This window comes from Elgaria multicarinata, chromosome 9, assembly GCF_023053635.1.
Source record: "Elgaria multicarinata webbii isolate HBS135686 ecotype San Diego chromosome 9, rElgMul1.1.pri, whole genome shotgun sequence".
Taxonomy (NCBI): Eukaryota; Metazoa; Chordata; class Lepidosauria; order Squamata; family Anguidae; genus Elgaria; species Elgaria multicarinata.
Window position 1 is genome coordinate 81,628,777 of NC_086179.1, and position 22,314 is coordinate 81,651,090.

Genomic DNA, 22,314 nt, shown 5'->3' on the forward strand with positions numbered 1-22,314 from the left:
AGGAGTAAAAAAAAAATTCTTATTTCCCTCTGTGACACAATTATTTGCTATGGTTTGTATGTTTAAGTATTTGGTTCAGGGTTGGATTTTTTGTGGCCAATTCTTTTCTTTTTCAGGAAATGGTTAAGTAACTGGGAGGGGGGAATTAGAATGGTGAGCTGTGTGAATGGTATCATCTGATTGGTTGGTTGATTTGAAATGGAGAGAGAGAGAGGATAAGGGAGGGAGGGAAGTGTCAATTAGGCATTTACAGAGTTAGAGGGTGTTAAGGAGTTAGTGAGGGTTGGAGTGAGTGGGGTTTAGGAGAAGCTTGCATCAGGATAGGATTAAGGAAGTGGGGTTATAGGATTTGGAGGTGGTTAGTATTCCCTGGGAGGTGGAGGGAAGTAAATTTGGTTCATTTTATTCTGGTTGTGCTTTTTATATTGTATTGTGTATTTGTGCTTTTAACCTGTTGATTGTTTTACTATGATTTTAATTTTTGTGAACCGCCCAGAGAGCTTCGGCCATTGGGCGGTATAGAAATGCAATAAATAAAATAAAATAAAATAAATAAATTTATTTGTACAATATAAAAACAAACTTTAAGTATCTTTTAAAAACTTTTACTTTATGAATAAAGTGTATTCTTATTTTGTTATTTCAACCATGTTAGCTTAGCCTTATGCATTAACTTCAGTTAGACACTATACACACACCAATAATTACTTAAAAGAAGGTTTATAGTTCCCTCATTCTTTTTTAATATAAAGGATGGGGGTGGCACCAAAGGAGAAGTTTAAGTAGGCACCACAGAGGCTGGTGACCGATGGTGTTCAGCGGTGGGATCCGTGTTTTAAACGGTGGGAGCAATGTTAAAGTGTGTGAGATAAAATAGTTTAAAGCTGACGCTTTATTCTATAGCCCAGGAGAAAGATAGAAGTCCTTGCTATGAGGAAAGAGGCTTTAGTGGAGCAGTGCCAGTTATTGGGAATCCCCTCTGAGGGAAAAACTGGATGAATTAAAAGTTTTGTTAATAATGCATCCAAATTTAGTGGTGCTGGTGAGGTAGGTAACCACAGAAACAATGCCCTCTCACAGCCCTGAGTTTTTAGACTTTCAGTAAGAGAAATGGCAGGCTGAGAGGAAACAAAAGGAAAAAGAACTGGAGTTTCAAAAAGTTCAAGAGGAAAAGAGAAGTTACAAAAATAAAAGGACAGAGAAATAGAGCTTTTAAAATTACAACAAGCTGACAAAAAGAAAAGGAACTGGAACTTGAATTAATAAGAATTAAAGAGAAAAGGGCAGAACTCCAACAAATTTTAGAAATGGAAAGATTAAAAGACAAAGAAAGAGAGGGCTTTTGAATTAGAACATACTGTATACAAGTAGAAAAGTCTAAACAAGCAGATGAACAGCAAAGAAAAGACAGGGAGGAAAATAAACCTAAAGTTACTCCAAAGAATTTCTCAACCTATGAAGTGGGTAGGGATCCTCAAGTGTTCTTTACAACTTTTGAAAAATCAGCTCAATTATGGCAAATTAATAAGGCTGATTTTATGAATTTTATACTAAACCTTATCAAAGCAGAGCTCTCAGAGGTATATACTAGTTTCTCCTCAGATGAACCTGTAAAATGCAGTTTATCAAAGGTTCTGTTATGGGTCAGATTTTTTTCGTAAAGGAGAAATACTCCTGTGAGTTCTTCAAAGTATTTTACAGAGTATTCATACAAACTGACAGATATGTTTGACGGGTAGTTGCAAAGTGTAAAAGCTGCAACTAAAGAAGAAATAATGATCCTTGATCAATTTTTATGGCAGCTACCTTCAGAAATAAAAATTCTTGTCAGAGATAGAATGCCAGAGAGTGTTAAAGATACTGGCATGTTAGCAGATCAATTTGTGGCAAATAGGGTTGGAGGAATTTATGAGAAATTTAGAAAAGAACACAGTAATAAATTTCCTTTTAAGTCAGGCCCTGAATTCAAAAAGCCTATTTATAATAGTAAAGCTCAGAACAGTACATTAAGTTCTGAGGTAAAATCTTCTGTTAAACCTTTATTTGGGTACACTGACAGGACATGTTATCAGTGTGGACAGGTGGGGCACCTCAAGTGGAACTGTTCTAAGGGTGAAAAATCAAATGCTCAGGCAACCAATATAAAGTGACTTCATATACAGGAGAGACTACCGAAAGAAGATTTACCTGCTTTACAATGTCATGTATAGAAATAGCAAAATGTGGAAGACATTGATAGTCAGTTGAAAGAAATGGTCACTGTGAATGGGAGAAAGTAGCTTTGCTGGACGCAGGGGCAGACCTTTCTCTCCTATGTGGAGATTTGGTTGGTGAAGAAACCATGGTCTCTAAGGGGAACAATCTCCATTTATTTATTTATTTATTTATTTATTAAATTTATATACCGCTCCATAGCTGAAGCTCTCTGGGTGGTTTACAAAAGTTAAAAACAGTCAACATTAAAAAGTATACAAAATTTAAAACCATCAAAAATATAAAAACAGCAGAATAAAACAGTATCCATTTAAACAAAGGTGTGAGAAGAAAAATCACTGAAATTCCTCTCAAGGAAGTGAAATTAAATGGAGAGGAAATGAGGATATTTTTTTCTATCGGTATTATTTTGGAAAAAGATGTAATAGCCTCTGGGAAAGACACATATATTGTCACCAGACAGAAACAAGTTAATGACAATATTAATAGGCCTGAAATCACTCAGCAGAGGCTGAGGGAGAAAATAACTCTGTTGCTATGGCAGCTGAAGAAAACATTGCCCTAGAGGAGGAAATGGGAAGTGCAGGGCAAAATGCACTTGAGCTGTCAAGAGAAGGCTCCATAAGTAGAGATGTGAAGGCCTGAAAAACAGCAACCCCAAAATGGGATGGACACACACACACACACAGAAAAACATGTTTGTGTAAACATACACACACACACACTTCTGTCTTGTTTTTTTCCCCTAGGGATTTTTTTGAAAACTTGGGGAAGAAAAATCCCCCCGTATTTTTCTGTTCCACTAATTTTTCCCCCAAGCCTTCACACCTCTGCTCACAGGATAGGTTCCTGTTCAGAATTGAGTAGAATTTTGACTGGAAATTATTTTGGGGAGATCTACTACATTTTGAACATTCTTGTATGCAGTTGCAACTGATCAAAATTGTAAGTTTCTGAATACTGATATGTTTTGTGATGGAGGCCATCAGTTGTAGATGTGGCAACATTTATGTATCATATGCATGCTGAGTTTATGAGGTATACATTTTGTGACAACCAATGGTTTAATACCTTCTGTTGTGTAGTGAAGAACAGTTTGTTGGGAAACTCTCCAAAAGTTATTTCTCCACCTAATCTAACTTGAATGTGGACTCATGAAGTTTGGCTTTTGATGACATTTGCATTATGATGTGTAGTAGAATTCCAGTAACTAATAACATTGCTCTCTGACAACTTTGAGACCAGGAAGTATATTGTTCCTGTTAAAAATATCTCTATTGTCATATGTGTCAACAGTTACTATCTCTCAGACAACTTCTGTACTACAGTGAATAAGCAGAACTATGAGCTGCTGGAATAATGTAGCTTTAAAATCCTTCAAAGTTTTTTGTTCTGCTTTTTACTCTTCAGTATACTGAATTATTTTGTCCAGATTTCTAACTGCCAGTAGCAACAATTGACAAAATAAAAATTAGTCTCTCACTACATCATATTCGGGTACACTTGCATATTTATTTCATTAACATTTGTAGCAAAAATCTACCTTCAGTTATTCTGATATACTTTTTTCCCCATTTTTTTCCTAACTATACAGTCACTTTTTGTTCTTTATGTCTTTTCTAGTTCAGTTATTATCCTGGTAGGTCGGGTAATAAAAACACATACTCAGAACAAAGGAACAAAAGTTCGTACCACTTTAAAAGACAAATAAATATTTGTTGCACATACTTTCATGAGTTAGAGCCAACATCATCAGCTGCATCTGATGAAATGGGCTCAGGTTGGTCCATGAAAGCTCATGCCCCATTATAGTATTCTACTCTAGGACTTAGTTCCCTTCTGGAATTCAACAGTTTGTCAAAACAGGGCAGGCATCCAGTGCATATCTACTCAAAACTAAGTTCCATTGAATGCAGTGGAACTTATTCTCTGGTAAGTATGTATAGGATTGGAGACTAATTCTTACTCTAATATGACTCAGACAATAATATGACTCAAACAAAATGTTACATCTTCATTTTCTTATACTGACAGCCCTCCTGTAGCTGTTGCAGTACAAATAATTCATGTCACAACTACTGTAGAGGGGTACAGTTCATCCCACTTCTTTGATACAGTAACTTGTCACTGATGTAGGAAATGAATGCTGCATACTGCCTTCAAGTATGTGTAAAACACCATGTTGTGGATAGTATTTTGATGATGTAATGAGTTCCATTGCTTGCCATTGATTCTTCAGGTAAGGATAGTTGTGCAGGGTAATGGTGTTAGAGAGGAATAGTTAAACATATTCCTATAAAGAGATTTCACTGAAAAAGTATTTGGAGCAGTTGAAAAGATAACTTAATCCAGAACATTTTAATTACAGAGACTCAGGAGGCTGTCAACAAAATATAGAACAGAAAAGATCTACCCAACAGTTACTGGAGAAAAAGAAGAAAATGTAAAAAAGAACAGATACAAAGATATACTGCCATGTAAGTCTTGACTTCTCTTTTCACCAGACACACTAATAACATTTATTAAGATATCTTGCTAGTTAACATTTACAGTCTCTTGAATAGGTAAATTAGATGGTAATTATTTGCTGAAAGGGGTATTTTTTAAGATGCTTCATCTGCCAAAGTCAATGTTTCTTTTTATGTGTGTCACCCTCGCAGTTTCTATTTAAAAACTATTACCATGGCTAAAAAAACTGTTAATGACTTTGACCTCCAAACCAATGTAGCAAGAGCATTTCTGATACATCAAATATATATATTTATTCTAAATGCCAATTTTCTTAAATAATTTTTTAGGCTGTATTTTACTAAAAAACAGGCTGAACTGATCATGCATAATATATATGAAACTCTGAGAAGATCTTGAGTGAAGCTACAGCCCTACTAATATTCCTTAGCAATATTAGCCTACTACTGTAAAAGAATCAAGAGGTATAGATGTTGAAGTTCTGAGAATATGGTCTATCTGTAAATGCTTCTAATTGAAGGTTTTGGTGGAAACAACGCCAGACCACTTTTTTTTCCTTATTAAAAACAACCCATATACCCTGTTCAGATCATACACTAAGCCTTGTTTGTTAAGCACTTTGTGCTAAGCATGATAACATAGCATGTTATGTGAACCATGACTTAGTATGTCATGTGAACTATTCCTAACCATGGTGGCTACCTAACTATGGTTTAAAGATGCTCACTGATCATTTGCTGTAAAAGGGTTAGCGGCCTAACTGTGGTTTAATGTGTTGTCTGAACCATTCCATAGAGTTTGATTTATTTTGGCTAGGAAAGTTTGGACTCCTAGGCCGTTCTCTGGTTTGGATGGGGTTGTGGCTCCTGAGTTCAGCTTGCCCAGAAGTGAAAACTGATAACAGGCATCTTAGCAGCAGCACTAAAGCTTGCTAAAATCTGGTGCCAGAGGGATACCAGTAATAAAATTGTTGATTACTCAGATTCTGTAGGGTGTCATAACCTTTCTTGCTAAACATAACCTTTCTCGTCAAACATTCTGTACTCTCTGTGTCAGCCGTGCTGCATTTATTTCCTTATGTTGGGAATGAAGAGGTTTCTTAGCAATTTTTTGTCAAGATCTTCCTTGTTACCTTGGCATAATTGGAATATCTATCACTTATGAATATTATGGGAATTGGTCCCCACTAACTGCTTATTTGATTACACGTAAAATAAGGATATTAGGTCAATATTACATTTCAAATAACCTGTTATGCCTTGAAACAGATATTCACAAAGACTGTTTACGAGATTATCTGGAGTCTTCAAAACATGGAGTAAAATTTAAATTCTTTTAAAGAAACAACAAAACCCAGAGGTAACTATGAGAACCTCATGGAATAAAACCATTGGCAATGGGCTTTTGAATTGCCCTCTACATACACCTTTAAATTTAATATTGAACAGCAAGTAATCAACTCTTTGTAGTATGTGTCTGTAAATAATATTCATAACTTATTATTCAGAGATACTGCTTCAGAAGAACATGTGACTTTTCTTAAAATACTTTTGCGAACAGGAAATATTAAAGTTCCACAGTTTTTACAATTTTGAATTATCAGTATACATACAAATAAATCTCATGAGAAGATCTGGTGTAAAATGAAAGACCTAGATTTGCACCACAAATGTTTCTTCTGCTTTATTCAGACACCACCCTGGAAGTCTTCCTTGACTATCCCAAGACACGTAGTTTTTGTACGTTACGTTTACAGTTACCTGTGGGTCCCTGGTTCTGTTCCTTATTCTTGTAAAATTAATTTATTTCTAATGTGAACATCTGTTTGGGAAGATTTTGACTGGACTCTCAGAGGAAGGAGTGTTCCCATCACCCCAGCCTGGAAACTGCTTTAACTTAATTCCCAGAAACCTGAAAATGAACTACAGCTGCTTTGAAACCACCCATTGGTTGGCAAAATATGTTCTTGTTGCCACTGTGCTATAAAACTCTGAATTGACGATCTATTTATTTATTTATTGCATTTTTATGCTGCTCAATACCTGAAGCTCCTTGGGCAGTTCACAAAAATTAAAACCATTCAAAGTATAAAACAAACAATATAAAAACATGTTATAAAATACAATATAACAGCACAACCAGGATAAAATCAGCAGCAGTACAGAAATACAAATTTAAAACACCAAAGTTAAAATTAAATTATAGTCTGTTAAATCTACCCAGAAAGATTTTTGCCATGCTAATTCTACAGCCCTAAGTTCACCTATTAGGGAAGTCCTGTTAAAATTAGTTGGATTTACAGTACAATCTTAACCAAGGTTTGGATCCAGATTTTGTACAAGTGGCAAGCCACTACAATGGGACTTTCCAGCCCCTTCTCATTTTTGCAGCCCTTTGTGTCTCCCAAAAGCCACTCCTGAGGATTGGAGGCCCTCTGGAATGGTGTTGGATAGGCAGACTGACCAAATACATTTTGTTGCCTGTGGTGAAGGACAAGATGGAGCCACCACCCCATTCCATATACAGAAGCTGACCAGAGTTGCAGTTGAATTTTGCTTTAACACTGGAGACAGGATCATGTATTTCACTGCACCTAAGGGGGCAGAAGGCACGCTGCGCGGCACTTATAATTCTGTTTTTCAAGACGGGAATAGTTGGTGGACACTCAAGAGCAATTGCCAGTGGGCTGCTGTTGATGCCCCCCATGTCTTCCAGCATCCGTGGTCTGAGTCTGTGTAATGGTAGGGCTGACCTTGTGGTGGGGGTGAGTTTGAATGAGATGCAGAAAGAGGGACAAGTTCTGGTGCTGGTAAAAAAACACCCTATTTTATCTTTAATAAATTCTTCTTTGTTTAGCTCTACGCATTTTGGATTGATTTTTACCAGCACCAGAGCTTGTCTCTCTTTCCTCATCTGTATTGTGGTGCTTTTCCCCCTCTCTACTCCACTGGGGGTAAGTTTGAAGTCAGAGGAGGCACCTTGCACAAGTAGTTAATCAATATTTGGCTTAGAGAATGTTGCAGCTTTATGGAGAACACCTGTTAACATGCAAAGTAATTCTTCTTAAAACTGCTATATTTTAGTTGACCACAGCAGAGTTAAACTGACTTTAAAAACTCCCCCGCAAGATTCAGACTACATCAATGCAAATTTTATTAAGGTATGTATTAACATAACTTTATTCTATAATGCTAATCATAATTTTAAATCTTATCTCATTTTCTGACGGAAAACCAAATTGATGCCAGAATATTGTATGTGATTGTGTTGTGGCTGTGCTGAACCTGAGGTGATACCCCAAACCAAATTACAGATTCACAGGGCTATAGAAGATAGTAATTCTTATTGTAGTAATATACAATAAAAATAATGTTTTGCTTGGCACAGTGGGTCTCTGCATGAGACGACAGCCCTCCATGGATTATTTATCCCTCGATGAGCTTGCGGCATGTGCGTGCTGTGTGTGGCCACCATCTTGAATATGCAGCCCCCCACTCAGGGTTGTTACATGTACATCTGGTGAGCGTGGATTATACAAAGGTTAAAGTACCCTCAGATAACTCTAAAACAAAACATGGGCTATATGAGGATTGTTTAACCCTCGCATAATCCACACTTGCTGGGTTCACGTGTGGAACATGACAAAGCAACATGACAACCCCCAAGTGGGGATTGCTGTAGATTGTTGCAGATCACAAGCTGAATATGAGCCAACAGTGTGATGTGGCCGCAAAAAGACAAAAGCTATTTTGGGCTGCATTAATAGAAGTATAGTTTTCAGATCACGCAAGGTACTGGTTCCCTTCTATTTGGCACTGGTTAGGCCTCATCTTGAGTACTGTGTCCAGTTTTGGGCACCACATTTCAAGAAGGATGAAGACAAGCTAGAGGGGGTTTAGAGGAGGGCAACGAGGATGACCAATAGTCTGACAACAAAGTCTTATGAAGAGAGACTGAAAAAACTGAGCATGTTTAGCCTTGAGAAGAGAAGACAGAGGAGACATGATAGCACTCTTCAAGTACTTGAAAGGTTGTCACACAAAGGAGGGCCAGGATCTCTTCTCGATCATCCCAGAGTGCAGGACATGGAATAATGGGCTCAAGTTACAGGAAGCCAGATACCGTCTGGACATCAGGAAAAACGTCCTGACTGTCAGAGCAGTACAACAATGGAACCAGTTACCTAGGGAGGTTGTGGGCTCTCCAATGCAAGAGGCATTCAAGATGCAGCTGGAGAGTCATCTGTCAGGTATGCTTTAATGTGGATTCCTGCATTGAGCAGGGGGTTGGACTCGATGGCCTTATAGGCCCCTTCCAACTCTGTTATTCTAGGATTGCCTATGCAACATGGCACCTGTGGATATCACGGCTCATCATGGCTTAAATAACACACAGTGAGCCACAGTGTGTTGTCCAAACTTGGTCAATGTATTAGTATGAATGTGTGTAAGGGGGAGGACTTAATTGAGAGAACTCCCAATAATAAGGATCATAGTTAACCACATTCAATTGAAGTTCGTTGAGGCCTGTAATTAAATGTGTGGATACACATAACATCTCTGTAGTAAAGTCCACGAGAATTGGAGAAAGTCTTTGCTCATGTCTTCTTCATAGATCACACACTAATCATGACTGAATTATTTGTTTATTTTAGGTATTTATATCCCTAGTGTGTCATTGCCTGATATTTTCTATGCTGGGTCTTACAGTCATGTATTATTTTTTATTCAAACCCCCCTTACTTTCACCCTTATAAAGAAAATTGAGCATCTGCTTAATATATTAACATAAAGTGACTATTGCAGTCTGGGTAGTTTTAGGCCTGCAGAACCTCCCCCCCCCCCCGTGACCCGTGAAATCATCAAGTGAAAGTGGGGGAAAGTAGTGGGACATCCAAAAAAAGATGGAACAACTGGACCACTTATGGTAGTAAGAATAAAAACAGTATGAAATGGCACAGCTATATTTTGCATCCTAAATGCATAGGAGGGTTAATAATGCTTATTGTGTTGTTCAGTCACTTGAGCTGTTGCAGTGAACTTTTATATTGGGATTTGTTGTTTACTTAAGTAGTATGAAGTAAAATACGTAGGTATACACCCTGTAAGAATTCTCTTGAGCTTTATCTGTTTGTGAATGTAGCAGTATTTTTCCATTGTGTTCTTCCTTGGTTTGAAAAGATAAACAAGTTGAGATGTTGCATGTATGTATTTTGAAAATGCAGATATTTACAAACACATTCATAGTAGAACCAGTTTAAACATGGTCTCATGACACATTTATACATTCAGTTCTATGTTGAAATTTTAGGGAGTACATGGGCCAAAAGCATATGTTGCTACCCAGGGACCACTAGCAAATACAGTAATAGATTTCTGGAGGATGATATGGGAGTACAATGTTGCGGTAAGTATCTTCCCTCTTTATTGATTTCATTTTGTGAAAATTTTTGTAACAGATATTTCACAATTTAGGATCTTACAAACATGATGGTTTGTATAACAGCCCTGCTGCCTGCATCAAATGTTGGCAACACACTTGGAACTTGACTCATGCTGACTTGTCCTGACTTTACTGACCAGCCTGTCATTGGCAAATTAAGTGAATTGTCCTCTAAGAATGCATAATCAGTTGATGCTGTTGGTCCACTCTTCAAAATACATGTGTTAGCACGTTTCCATAGATATGAGTTCATTAGTTTGTTCCTGTGCCTTGAAATATCAGTGGGGCTCGATAATCTCATTTACTCCCTTCACCAGATGAGCCCAAACTGATGTGCCTCTGCCTCCCCACTTCAGCTTGGACCTGGTGATGGTAGGCAGGGATTTGTGGGCTTCCCTTTGCTCCTTTGCAGGGTGCCTGTAAGGCAGAGAAGCAAAGCAAGAATCTGTCCCTATCCCCAGCTCTGAGCATGGGTTTATTTTATGCCCCTCTCTCCTGGTCTAAGCTTAGAGCTGGGAAAAGGACCATATTTTCTCCTGACCTCATTCATGATGAAGCATGAGGTCAGGAAGTACACCCTGCATTTTGCATGAGGAGGGGTCCTGGTGACAATACATTTTTGGTTGGCCAGCAAGGGCAGCCAAAATTTGTTGACCCCTTAACATCAGATGTTGCATGAGCACAACCATGATAATCCAAGGTCTGTCTCTCTTGCTAGCATACAAAAAGGAAAGAAGACACATGGGATGACAGTAGGTTGTCACATTTGAAATCACGTGATTCTCAAATTCACATTCTGCTAACTCATCATGTAATTTTGCAATGTACAATAACAATCAGTTTTCAGTTACTGATTTTGCAAAATACATGTTTTTATATGAATAGTTATGATACAAATGGCTTGTATCATAACTTCTCTGAACAGAGCCGATCGTGGAGTGGGGGATTTCCCATCTCTCCCTTCCTACAACTGCCTGGGTGTGCCTCCCCCTTCCCTTTACTGGATGCCCTCCTGAATTAATGGAAGGTGGTGCTGGGGACTGCAGCAGAAAGGGGGTCATTGGCAAAAACCAGGAAACTACCATTGCATTGGTGGAACTAAATGGGCTTCAGTGTTTTGAAGTAGGAAGTATTATAAAGTTACACTGTTTATGCTTGATAATCAAAACACATGTTAAACACACACGGAAAATACAGTGTTTGGCAAACTGTTACATAGGCCATTTTACACTTACAGTGGTAATAACTAATGAATGTGCATGTGCAAAGATTTAATAGAAGAATTTTGGAAACTTTTGTACAGTTACATTTCTTTTTTCCTAGATTATTGTAATGGCTTGTCGAGAGTTTGAAATGGGAAGGGTATGTATGAATAACACTGGCTTGTTTATTGCCTTTGTAAAATATACTATAAGTGTCAATGGAGTTGAATCTAGATTTTTAGTTGTAGATTTGTTCAGTAAAACAAATCTTTGTACAGGCCACTAATTTTACTTAAGGAAAATCTATGGAAATCGCAAGTCTTCATATTACATCATATAAAACAGCATCTACTGATGCTGATTAATGTAAACTTACAAGTTTTCTTTCACCATACTCATAAAGTGCAATATAGAACAATTTCACAGCAAATGCATGCTAAATGTGCTTGTAGGGTGAATTGCAATACTTTCTATAGAGCTTCACGGTCCTAAAAGAAAACACATGTAAACCCCAAGAGGAAAAGAGGCCTTCAGAGGTAGATTCTAACTAAAATGTCTGCAAGACAATTAGCAATAAGAACCGTGTCCATTTAAATTCAACTCTGTGTGTATATTCATAAACTTTATCTTAAAATTGCATTTTAATTTATTTTTGGTAATAGAAAAAATGTGAACGTTACTGGCCTCTCTATGGGGAAGAAGGCATTTCTTTTGGACCATTTCATATATCTTGTGTAAGTATTTTATGAATGCTGATTTATTACAGTTTTCTCAGGTTTGGACATAACATTAAACTGCAGTTATTTGAAAATGGAAGCAAAAACTTCTGATCTCTTCCTTGCAGTGGTAGAAAGAATGTGAGTCAAGGCTTGCTCACATAATGCTAAACCATACTTTTGTTTCAAATCTGAACCAGACTACTGAATGAGTAAACGAACAACTTATTTGTTTAATATTGTCATTAGACAAAATGGAGAAGAGTAGTCAGATTGGTAGTAATACGTTACCAGTGCTGTGGAGCCTTTGAACTAGTGAAAGACACAACTAGTTTCTTTGGGTACTCATGAGGTTTCTTAGAAAGGAAGTAAGGGCACAACATCAGAGTTGTACAGAAGCCTGAAGGTTATGAGAAATTTAAGAAAGTCATGGTAGGACATGAACTCCAAAACCTGAATGATTTGGCTTCCACTAACAAAACTGGTTGTTTATACTGAGAATGAGATTCTGTAGCTAAGGAGACACTGAAACAGGAATAATGGTAGAGGAATAAGGTAATACATTAGGGAGGGGGGGAAGCACAGGCAATTAAGCACAACCAAGCAGGAAGAAAACATCTGAAAGATTTAGTGTTGTGACCAGTAACTCTTGGTTGGATACAAAGGTGCACTTCCACATAAAAAGGTCTCTTCCACTGATAGAAGACCTGTTTTGTGCCTTTTAAAGATAGAATTTCACATCTCACACAATGCTGTCATAGATGTTCTTCTTTTGCAAGAGCTCACACAGCTTGCACAATCAGAAACATGAAAACTTGATTTATTCAACACATTTATGTCCTGCTTCTCAGAAATATGCCCTCACAAAGTGGCTTACAAATAATATAGGTTGGATACTTAACACATATAAATGTACAAAAACAACGCTGTCAGATTTGAGGAAATTAAGCTACATTTGAGGTTGTTGAGAATGGAGCACATGTATTAATTCCTTTATTCAAGAAGGCCACTTCAAATAAATATGGGACTTCTATAACTGAGGAGCCACCAGTGAGAAAGCTCTGCCCATTGTACTTACCAACTTCTACTGAATCTACCTATTATAGCACTGCGTGAACTGTTTCCAAGCTCTGACACAAGCATTTGTGGAACAGTGCTAACAATTCTTTTCCTTCCACTCAAGCTTAGTTGGATCCAACCTATTATTTTAAAGAAACCGTAGTAGCCCACAAGGGAGCACTCTAACTGGCTGGCAGTACAGATGTAATGTTTTCCATCTATTTCCCACTCTTAGCCATGGTTAATGTCTATGAATGGAGTAGTTCAGATTTCTGCTTCTTCGTAAGATTTACTTGAATGAGTGAACAGAATTTTGTGAAATTTCCATGTATTTGGAAAATAACTTCTCTTTTATATTTAGGAAGCTGAGCAAGTTAGAACAGACTACTATATAAGAACTCTGTTGCTGGAATTTCAGGATGTGAGTAGAAGCTCTGCCCTCCAGGCAAGCTAAGCATGATTGAATTATTACTTTGATTTCTCCTATATACCAAATCACTTTGCTCATTTTTGACAGCACACTAATGGGGCATAGGAATGGCTTTCAATATATGATAACTGGCAGATGTCTGTTTTTAAATCCATAGTTAGGAGTAATACAGAGATGAGGAGCAACTGCCCCCTGACAAATAGCTGACTAGCAAATTGAACCATATCTTACTCCTCTTGCTGCCACCTTTGCAACAACCCATATTCTGCTTGATCACTGTGTTTTTAGACCTACACTATTCCCTATCCTGTGCTGCTCTTACCTGGAGAAAGAGCACTGTCTCAGTGCTATGTTCCTACAAGGAGCTGCACAGGTTTATCCTTCTTGTCTGTACAGTTATGGCTAGGATTGGCAGCTGGGATAGTACCACGTAACAATTCTAAGTCAGGGAAATGAGTGGAGCTATGGTATGTCTCTGGCATGTTAAAAGTGGAACCAAAAATTTGGGCAGCAATTTTTTGGGGGCAAGAAGCCAGAATAGCCTCTGTGGCAGTAGTGGGCTGGAAGCAGGGACTAGGGATCAAATTGTTGGGTAGGCAAGGACAGGTTGTTGCCTACAACTGTCAACCCTCATGAAAACCTGGCATCCAAAAGACACAAATAGACTTCCTGAGCCATCTGGCTGCTGCTGACTAATTTCACATGGCACTCCTTCACTTGCTAATTTGTGGGATTTAAGTGCTAACTTGATGCACTGTGAGGCACTCTAATGCCCTTTTCAGATCGATCATTTTTCTTCAGTTCTTCAGCTTTTTAAAAAATAAATGAGTCATGCCTTGAGATCTGGGCTGAATTATACTGCTTTTGTTAACATATTTAGTTGCTCCACCTTGCATAGTTTTGTAAGCAAGTTTCTACTCCCTTTAAAATTAAAGCTATGATTTTTGGGAAGCTGAATTCTATAGTTGTATCAAATCTGAGTGTTTTTACTAGTATCTGTCTGCAATCTGTTGTGATTAGTCTGTTTTACAGTAGCCTGCAAAAATGTCTAGGATGGTATGCATGAAGTAGGCTTTATTTGTCAAGTCTCAGAGGATAGTGTGTCTTTCTCACTAGGTTAATATTTGTAGGACACTGGCTTCTATATAGTGTATGCCTCAATTTTTACGTGAATGAAACTTGTCAATAAAATAGCACAAATAGCCTTTATAATTAGTGTATTAATGTATTGCAAGTGTATTATTGTGCATTTAAACATTACTAGTGAGAAGTTTCATTCTGAAAATCTGAAAATCCTGAGAAGAGTATTATTAAACACAAAGATCTATGTGTACTTGATCTATTCCCCAAAGGGACATGTGTTTCAAAATACAATTCCCATCTGGTGGGAGTAGACATCCATCATGGTTTAACTCCTCACACTACCCAGGACAGACAAGGAACATGACCAGGCTTTTGCCATGTTCCTGGCCTCTGTGGCTCCTAACAGCCTTGCCTCCACCCAGTTTGTTCGTGTTTCTCTTTCAAAAGACTCTCTACTCAAGCCTCTTACTCTCTTTCCTATTCTTTATTTCTACAAACTTGGAGTCTGTCTTCTCTCTTTTCCCAGTTTTTCTCTTCTATCATTTAAAAACAAAACAAAGACTCTCCCTAAGCCTGTGCATATCACAACACATTCCACCAGGGCCACAGCTACCTCAGTGTTCTTTTCTCTAATGCTCCTTTAGCAGAGATCTGCAGGACAGTTACTTCATCCTTAAATCACACATTCTTTAGGCATTACAAACTGAACAACTATGCTTTGGCTGAAGCAGCCTTCTGACCTAGAGTATTATAGCAGGTTCTTCTTTGTGGTCTCTGTGCATCACACATATGGGCTCTGCGCCTGCGCAGGGCCAGCTTCGGAAACTTCTATAGCTGAAAAGGTTTTAGGCGGTAACCCCTCCCCCACTGTCCACTGAGCATGCTCAGGGGTTCCCGCCTAATCCCCTCAGTTCTCTTCAACTGCCTGTAGGGACAACAGCTTGTGGAGACTTCTCGTGTGTGGTATACTTTACCTCAGCTGAAAATATTCTATTTTCCTTCTTGTCTTTTCTCTCCAGTTTTCTAATCTTTTATTTATTTATTTTATTTATTTAATTACATTTATATACCACCCCACAGCCGAAGCTCTCTGGGCGGTTTACAACATTTTCTATTTAGTTTATATATATAAAGAATTTGTTTGTTGTTAGTTAGCCTTGTGGCTTATGGCACATCAAGGCCTCTTCAAGAAGTGCCCCGTTTGCGGGCTGAAGATCACGCTAACCGACGGACATTCCCTTTGTTTGCTTTGCTTGGGGGACACACATTGTGGAATCTTGTGTGTTTTGTCTAAAATTCTCGAGGCAAGCGAGAAAAAACTGATCAGACCGCCTTTGGGCGTTGTTCTGAAAAAGCGTTGGAGGCAGTGGAGGTACCGAGAGGATCTCGACGCGCCAAATCTATTATGATGGAGTCTATGCCCCAACCTCCTCCCGCGCGGAGTGAAGCCTTATCGGTTCCCCCTTCCTCCTCTCAGCCGCATCAACAAAGGGGGCAAAGAAGATTTCTAAGAGAGTGAGAGAGCATTCTGGGGCTGACAACCCCAGAAAGAAAAGAGCAAATTTAAGACGGAAAATGGGAAGAAAAAAACCGTTGAAACCGACTTTGTCGGTACTGAGGAGCCCGGTACCAAGCACTTCGGTACCGAGGCATCCGACAGGGCACAGGAACCCGATGTCGAGCCTTTCATTGCAAAGGTCTCCTCCGGAACCGATAAGCCCGATACCGAGGCTATCGCTACCGAGACCATTTTCGATACCGAGATGGGCGACACCATCCGCACCACCGGTATCGAATTCTCCGCCCCAGGCAGGGCACGGTATCGGCTCACTGATACTTTCTCCGCTGCAGATCATCACGGTACCGACAGATGATCCCAGCGTAAGAGCATCGATTTCGGAAGGCGAAATTAGAGGTTCCTCCCTGGATAATACCGTACCTGATCGGGGTCCCAGTTCCCCTCGGTACTGAGAGGAACCACAGCCCATCGATACCGACGGACGTCGTTACCGACAAGTGCCCCAGCAAACGCCGGTTGATACCAAAGGCTATCGATACCGACACACGCCTCACCAGCAACCGCCGGTCGATACCGAAGGCTATCGATACTGACATACGCCTCCTTACAGATACGACCGGGGTCGTTCACCGGCTTTAGCTCATTCAGTTCCTCAATATATGACCTATGACGAGCGACATCTGTCCCCTCCAAGAATGTGGGACTATTACGCTGATTGGCAACCTCCCTAGTATCCTCCGTGTTATTACGAGGATTGGAGACACAGAAGGCACCAAGATTACTATTATCAGTATCCGTAGGAACGGCAACACGAGCTGTACCCGCGTTTCCGCCAACCACCCTCCAATTGCAAACGTTGCCTACATCAGACATGGGACTGGATGTTCCATCGGAGGAGGATTACCAATCGGACTCCTCACAAGATACATCACCACCAGATGACCTCGTGGTCACTGCAGACGTGGTGTCTCCTTCAGAGGACTTAGCACACTTTACTGATAAGGTACAAAGAATGGCAAGGTCCCTAGGGGCTCAAATATCCCAACCTATAGAGAAATTTAATGACCCAGTTTATGATTATGTATACTGTGGGTCATCAACCCCAGTGGCTATTCCATATTTGCCTGTGCTGCTGCGCACAGCACAACAATCATGGAAGCTGCCCTCCTCTATGCCACAATGTTGAGGAGGCTAGACAACATATATTTATAAGATGCAGGACTAAATTGCCCCGTTCCTATTTACATACAAATAATGCACCAGTGGACAAAGAAGGCTGTAGGTTGCACGGCCTGGGGAGAAGAGTATACTCTTCTACAGCTTTATCCCTTTGTGTGCATAATTACCAAGCCACAATGGAAAAACGTAAGCTCTTTTTATGGGGGAATATTACATCTCTCTCCGGATTCTTGCCAGATGACCAAAGGGAACTGGCAGATGTTTTTGTATTGAGGCTATGAGACTTTCTCAACAATAGCTTAATACAGCACGCCACGCTACGGACTGCGCCTCAGAGCCATGGTAGTTTCCATTGCGCTACGAAGGCATGCGTAGCTGAGGTCCGCAGGGCTGTCCCAGCAGGCATGCACCCGCATAGAGGATCTGCCGTTCGATGGAAGCCAGATCTAACCACTACTGTTAAGAGTCCCCATGACTGGCCTCCTCGGTAGCAATAATAACTAGGTTCTTCAGTACACTGAAGCCTCTCGATACCGAGACTTGCAACAATATAACTAGCTTCTTCAGTGCCTAGCCTGTGACCTCTCGGTACCTAGACTGCTCTCAATACCGAGAAACAATATAACTAGCTTCTTCAGTGCAGAGCCTGAAGCCTCTCGATACCGAGTCTGGCAACAATATAACTAGTTTCTTCGGTACCGAGAATGAATCCCTCAATGCCGAGACCGGCAACAATGTAGCTTCTTCGGTACAGACTGGAGCCCTCGATACCAACAGTGGCAATTACTTAACTAGCATCTACAATGCAGACGCTGGAGTTCTCTATGCTGACACTGGCAATGAACATAACTGGCTCTTTTGGTACCAAGGTTGAAATTTTTGGTACTGAAAATGACAATAACATAATAATGTTAATAGCTCTTTGGTACAAACGCTGAGACTCTTGATACCAAGAGGGCATCTCGCATGCAGCTTCAATGTCAGAGGGTGAGATGTAATATCTCTCCCCTCCAAAGCCAATGGACATCTGTCCACCACATCAGGCAGTGTATACCTTGCAAGCTAACCACCTATTTCAAGGTCCCCATTCCAGAGTCTCTACGCTCTGAGTGCTTTGCTTTCAATGGAGAGCGTTTTATTACCATGATGTCTGATGTCATCATTCTTGGGGCTCCCCCCCCCCCCCCGGAAGAGGAGGGCATACAATGTTAAATGGGCCACGTCTCCTGAGAATGCCATACAAGCATGGATACTGGCTTTAGTACCGTGATGGGGATACGTACAACCGTGATCATTGTCATTGCGACCGATACACAGGGCTCAGCTGTTACAGCCACAATGCGTCAGCACAATTACTTAGCTCTTCCCCATTCCACCCCCATTCCATGGGACATTAGGAGATCAACTTGGGGAAGATGAGTTAGAGCATAAGAATAGACCTGATTCCCTTCAATCCTTTGAGGACTATCAGTCGGTCTCAACATTGCTCTCTTCTGCATCACCTACACAGGGCAGAACCTCCTTTGGAGGACTTATACCACTTCCCGGTCATTGAGGATGACCAGGCTTGGTATTGAGACACATAACTAGGAAAATAAAGTGCAGGATTTTGTATCTCATGCTGTATGTACTGAGAAGCCAACTCCAGTGTCGATATTTTTCCTCCCAGCACTGCTTCTGACAGTTAAAATTTCTGGAAGGGCCCTTCTTTGATGGCTCTGACATTGGAAAGTGCAGAATCTTTAAAGTGCAGTAATGGACATGGGTTTTTTCCTTTATGCACCCGTGTTCCAATTCTATATTAGTTCAGTTAGCCCCAAGGGGAGTTTTCAGAACATATTCATCTTTGGGCCCCAGAGTCATACACTATTTAGTTATGATGTCCTGATACAACTTTTCCTTTTGTCAGCAACTTAACATGACCCATCACTTCACTGTGAGTTGAGAGCAATGATGTGCGCTCTGGCGCTTCGCATGCATACCTATGCTTAGCAGGTCTCACTCTGTGAACTAGATTGAGGACCTACCATCCGATAGTGAAGGATTGTTCAATCTCATTGCTCATCTCGTTTCCTGCATCAGAACCAGCAAATTACAGATGACACACTGTCCTTCTTAATGCTGCTTCTCAGAAAGGAGTAGGTTTTGTCCCATACACATAAGTATGCATACTTCCATATAACCATTCAGAACACTCGCCAGAGGTACCTTGGGTTTATCATAGGTACCGATATGTCCCAGTTTGGGTGCGTCTATGGACCTAAGCACAGCCCACCGAATGTTTGCAAAATATATGGCAGTTCATTGCCTACACAGGGTGGAAGTCTACCTATATTTAGACAACTGGCTTCTAGTGGCATCTTAGAAGAGGATGCTATCGAAGGCAGTGGGAGTAATCCTCAATTTATTGAGCTCTCTGGACCTCATAGTAGAAACCACAATGTTAGACTGTCAATCCCTGATATATGGGACATAATTCTAGCAGCTAAGAAACAAGCGACTAGAAAGTCATATGCTACCAAATGGGAAGCTCACTCCTCCTTTGCACTAAGCAGGAATGAGAAACCCCTTTCAGAGCCTATTTCCACCATCCTCACTTTCCCTTTTTCCTTGTTAAAAGAGGCCTTAAGTTTCCTCACTTAGAGTTTATCTGGCAGCGATTCTGCCTCACATTTATGGATTTAGGGCTGTTCGGTCTTCACCCATCCACTGGTTAAGCGCTTTATGAAAGGGATGAAAGATACAGTTCCACCCCTTCGTCCCTTTGTTCTGCAATGGAGCTATTCCGTGGTGCTCAAAGCACTGTCTGCCAAGCCTTTCGAACCGTTGGCAAAGACAGATTTGCGTTTACCGACTTTTAAGGTGGTATTCCTTGTTGCCATAATGTCTGCTAGACGTGCATCAGAGTTAGCGGCACTCCGTATGGACTCACCTTATACGGGTTTTCATGCCGACAAAGTGGTCCTTAGACCGGACCCAGCTTTTTTCCAAAGGTTGTTTCTCCTTTCACCTTGGACAGGATTTTACTCTGCCAAGCTTTTTCCTTGCGCCGACAACTCTTCTTGAGTCAACACTACATACGCTGGACAGAACAGTGACTCTCCAGAGATCCCTAAGATTTTTTGTTTGTTATAGGTCAAACAAAAGGGACTCCAAGCATCTCCGCAGAGAATATCTGCTTGGTTTTTTTCAGACTATTAAATTAGCCTATGAACTTGCTGGCCCCCCGCTGAAGGGGAAAGTGCACTCTCACTCCACCAGAGGAGGGGCCACTGCTACAGCTTTTGAAAGAGGTATTGCCATAGCGGACCTCTGCAAAGCGGATACCTGGTCGACACCTCTGACTTTTGCCAGTCACTACCGTCTGGACATCAGAGCGCGTAGAGACTGTGCTTTTGGGAGTGCCGTCTTATCGGCAATCCGTTGAATTTTCATCCATCACCTGACACCACCCATCTCCGGTAAGTCAGCTTGTTATTCGCCCATATGTGTGATGCACAGAGACCACAAAGAAGAAAGACAGGTTGCTTACCTGTAACTGTAGTTCTTCGAGTGGTCATCTGTGCAGTCACACAACCCTCCCACCGTCCCCACTATGGTGTCATTATTTTTTGATCACCTGGTGGTTCACCTCAGTGAGACTGTTTAGGCGGTTTCAGGAACTGAGGGGATTAGGCGGGAACCCCTGAGCATGCTCAGTGGACGGTGGGGGAGGGGTTCCCGCCTAAAAGGTTTTCAGCTTGAGAAGTTTCCGAAGCTGGCCCTGCGCAGGCGCAGAGCCCATATGTGTGACTGCACAGATGACCACTCGAAGAACTACAGTTACAGGTAAGCAACCTGTCTTTCTCCCACAAACTTAGGTTCAGACTACTTTGGGGCCCACCTTATGGGGATAGTAGCTTATGTACATCCCATGATGGATATCTCCTTAAGCTGGAAAGTTGGATACTTACCATTCCGATTCAGTGCACAGAAGACATCTATACCACACCTTGTGGAAGGCTGATCTCTCATGTCTCTAAGGGGAGTGCGCTGATCCCTAAGAGATAGGGCTTTTTTTGTTCTGTCTCTTCTTTGTTTCTGGCTCCTCAGTCACTACTATATCTAAAGCTCGGCTATAAAAGAACCAGCTGGGAGGAGACACAGAGGCAAGGACCAATGCAAAAAGCCTGGTCACATGTTCCTTGCCTGTCCTGGGCAGTGGGAGGCATTAATCCACGATGGATGTCTCCTGCACACTGAATCAGAATGGAACTTCACAGTAAGTACACACCTTTCTCATCTTCAAATGTGTAACACTTCCTTTTTTCTTTAGGAAACACGTCGGTTATATCAGTTTCATTATATCAATTGGCCTGACCATGATGTTCCTTCATCTTTTGATTCTATTCTGGACATGATCAGTTTAATGAGAGAATACCAGGAGCACGAAGATGTTCCTATTTGTATACACTGCAGGTACAAATTAAAATTTCTATGTGATGGTTATTACAGGAGTTTAGAGGGGGGGGGGACCCTAGAAAGTATTACTTGGCTAACTCTCCCGCCCCCCTTCTCAACTTAGGAGTTGATGTCCTTTTGTGCTTCCTTTGCACCTGTAACTTTTGCACTGCTGTGTGGTCAACTGCTGAGTTAAATACCATTTACGGAGTCATAAGCATAGATCGTGAGGGTATAACAGCAGGTTCTTCTCTGTATTAACGCGAACACATAAATATTGGTAAACTTTATGGACAGGAGATCTGATTGGCATTTGCAGTGCTATAAGGCTACACACTACATAGTCTTATGGAAAATGGATACTTTGGAATACATTATATACACTGAGTCATGCGAACTCTGTTGCCACAGGAAATGTTCCAGCAGCAACTTTTCATGTAATTTGTCACTGTGACATGCTCCACATGAGGCTTTTAGTGCAAAAGCTGGAAGCTCATTAAAGAGGTACAAAGCTTCCTGCAACTAGCTTGCACTGAAGTCTCATGCTATCTATCTTCCTAC

The 22,314-nt window shown here is 40.5% G+C and overlaps 1 protein-coding gene across 1 annotated transcript in view; it reads left to right on the forward strand.

Annotated features, from left to right (window-relative positions):
- The window catches only part of PTPN12 (protein tyrosine phosphatase non-receptor type 12), a 70,951-nt gene that overhangs the window by 30,660 nt on the left and 17,977 nt on the right, over window positions 1–22,314 (forward strand). The window contains exons 2-8 of the mRNA XM_063134209.1: window positions 4,583–4,691; window positions 7,767–7,843; window positions 9,994–10,089; window positions 11,449–11,487; window positions 11,990–12,061; window positions 13,464–13,523; window positions 21,629–21,771. Of these exons, the coding sequence (XP_062990279.1) occupies window positions 4,583–4,691; window positions 7,767–7,843; window positions 9,994–10,089; window positions 11,449–11,487; window positions 11,990–12,061; window positions 13,464–13,523; window positions 21,629–21,771 (596 nt within the window). The remainder of the gene's footprint in view (window positions 1–4,582; window positions 4,692–7,766; window positions 7,844–9,993; window positions 10,090–11,448; window positions 11,488–11,989; window positions 12,062–13,463; window positions 13,524–21,628; window positions 21,772–22,314) is intronic.